This window comes from Protobothrops mucrosquamatus, unplaced genomic scaffold (assembly GCF_001527695.2).
Source record: "Protobothrops mucrosquamatus isolate PMUCROS unplaced genomic scaffold, P.Mucros_1.0 scaffold710, whole genome shotgun sequence".
Lineage (NCBI taxonomy): Eukaryota > Metazoa > Chordata > Lepidosauria > Squamata > Viperidae > Protobothrops > Protobothrops mucrosquamatus.
In genome coordinates this window covers 746,403-748,956 of record NW_015386991.1, presented here as the reverse complement: position 1 = coordinate 748,956, position 2,554 = coordinate 746,403, and the positions used below count along the sequence as shown (strand labels likewise).

Genomic DNA, 2,554 nt, shown 5'->3' with positions numbered 1-2,554 from the left:
AAAAACTTACTGAAGAATCTTTATCCTCTCCTCTGAGCTTCTAGTAATTCAATCCCCATTAAAGGGGGGGGGGAAGGAAAAGGGAGGGGGGGAGAGAAATAATCCAGCACTTAAAATATGACTAGCATGGGAAAGGAACACACATGCGAGGGGGAGATTACAGTCAAAGCCTCGGGTAGACCCTCCCTCCCACCCCCTCACTCCCACGCGGCTACCCCACATCGGAGTCCCCCCCCCCACGCCTCGTCCCCGAAACCACCGAAAGCCAGATCCAAAGGGGAGAGGAAGAGGAAGAGAGAACTTCCTCAGCCATCCCTCGGCCCCGTCTGCTCTGAGCCCTGACCGAGGGGTGTGCCTGGCAGGAAAACGAATGCAAGTCTGCGATTGATTTTCATAATGTTTCTGCGGTGTTTGAAAACCAATCGTTTGAACCTCCGCGATCGTACCTAGGGCGAACCACTCCTACGCTTGCTTCCAAGGGCTCCCAAACTGATATATGGCAATATCTACTTTGGATCACGTGTCCCGGAGAGCGCGACTCAGACGGATCGCGCGTCATCTCGCCTTCCCAAATTTTTCCCCCTCTGCACCTCGGATCCCCAACCTCTATCTATAGGAGCGGGAAAAGGAGGAAGGAAGATGTTTAACTCGGTCAACCTCGGAAACTTCTGCTCCCAGTCGCGCAAGGAGCGGAGCGGCGACTTCGGGGAGCGCGCAGGTTGCGCGGCTTCCAACCTCTACCTGCCCAGCTGCACCTATTACGTCCCCGAATTTTCCACCGTCTCCTCCTTCCTGCCCCAGGCCCCGTCTCGCCAGATCTCCTACCCTTACTCCGCCAACCTCTCCCAGGTGCCGCCCGTCCGCGAGGTCTCCTACGGGCTGGACCCCTCGAATAAATGGCACCCTAGGAGCGGCTACGCCTCGTGCTACTCCGCCGAGGAGCTGATGCACCGGGACTGCCTCCCGCCGTCCACCATGACCGAGATGCTGATGAAAAACGAGAGCGCCTACGGCCACCACCACCCCACCCCCGGCGGCAACCCCCCGCCGCCCACCGGCTTCTACTCCGGCGTGAACAAAAACAGCGTCCTGCCGCAGGGCTTCGACCGCTTCTTCGAGAACGCCTACTGCTCGGCCGAGACCCCGCTGGAGGGCTGCCCGCAGAAGGCGCAGAGCAAGCTGGAGAGCGACCCCGCCGCCGCCGCCGCCGCCACCGAGCCCGCCGCCCTGTCATCCCGCGGCGAGCAGGGCGTCGACCCGGAGGACGAGGAGGACGGCACCCACCCGGGCTCCTCAGCCTCCTCTTCCTCGGCCAACAAGGACGCCGGCGGCAAAGCCAGCAGCGCCAGTAGGTAGCCCTGGGAGCAGGAGTAGGAGCTGGAGTAGGAGCTGGAGTAGGAGCTGGAGTAGGAGCGAGCGAGCGCCGGGGCCGTAAATGGGGAAAGGTGAAGGGAGACAAGCCGGCTGTTTTGTCGGCCAGGTTTTATGTGGAGTTTTATAAGCATTCAAAGGGATTTTATGATAAGCTGCAAAGCCGGGGTCTTTGCAACGGGGAGGCACGTTTACGATGGGAAGCGGCTCTCTGGGCAGAGAGAGCGAGGGAGACGGGAGGCGCAGACCCCCAGGGGCCCCCACCGGTCGGGGGAGATTTGAAAAGCCCACCGAGGGTGACAAATATTAACTTTGATCGTGAACTTACAGGGCCCTTTTGAAAGGGGGATTGTGGTGCCGGGCTTTTTAGAGGGGGGTAGGACAAGGCTTGGGTTTCCCCCCACCACCCACCCGCGAAAGAGGCAGGCGGGGTAAGAGGCAGCGGGCGAGGTGGTGTTGTGGTTATGACTGTAACGATTAAAAATACATGTGCGCTCTGCCCGGGTGTGTAAACGTCGGGGAGAGCAACCCCTTCGCGTCAGGAGCACGAGCTGGGTTTGTTTTGCTTGCAAGATGTCGTGGGTCTTTCTCCAAGCCCCGGCCAAATTCCCTTTTTAATTTGTTTGTGCAGTTTTTACTTTGCTCCTGAAAGTATTTTGCTGACATCTGAAATCACACATACACACATACACACACAGAGAGAGAGAGAGACACGCAGGCGCCCCCCCCCCCCAGAAACAGACACAGGACATCTCAGAGACCCTACACGCTCTTTCCAACACCCCCGCACACACACACACACCCCGCACCCTCGCACCAGGCATTCATTTATGGTCCTTCTTTGAAAAACGTGGATCGAAGCAATTGATCAGACATGTGTCCTTATGCCATCGATTTTCATTCATAACAACTGAATGGGAGGGTAAAATATTGCAGGAACTGCCTGCGCGCGTCCGGGTTTTATTTGCCACTCGAGTGCCCGAGGGGGGGGGGAGTGTTTCCTTTCTGCCCTGTTCTTGGGTGGGGATTCGGTTTAGATGCGTGGCTTTGATTTTCTTTGTGCGTGACAACGTGCGGGTTGAGGATCCGCGGAGGGTGGCACTCCAGTTAACCAGAAGCATAAGCAGAGCGCCTGGTCTACTTCTGCTCCACCCGGAGCCGGTGCCGGTGCTGAACGGGGCAA

General features: G+C 58.2%; 1 protein-coding gene across 1 annotated transcript in view; it reads left to right on the top strand.

Moving 5' to 3' along the window:
- Positions 1-639: 639 nt before the first annotated feature.
- The window catches only part of HOXC11 (homeobox C11), a 2,933-nt gene continuing 1,018 nt past the window's right edge, over positions 640-2,554 (top strand). The window contains exon 1 of the mRNA XM_015818277.1: positions 640-1,348. Coding sequence (XP_015673763.1) covers positions 640-1,348 — 709 coding nt within the window. The remainder of the gene's footprint in view (positions 1,349-2,554) is intronic.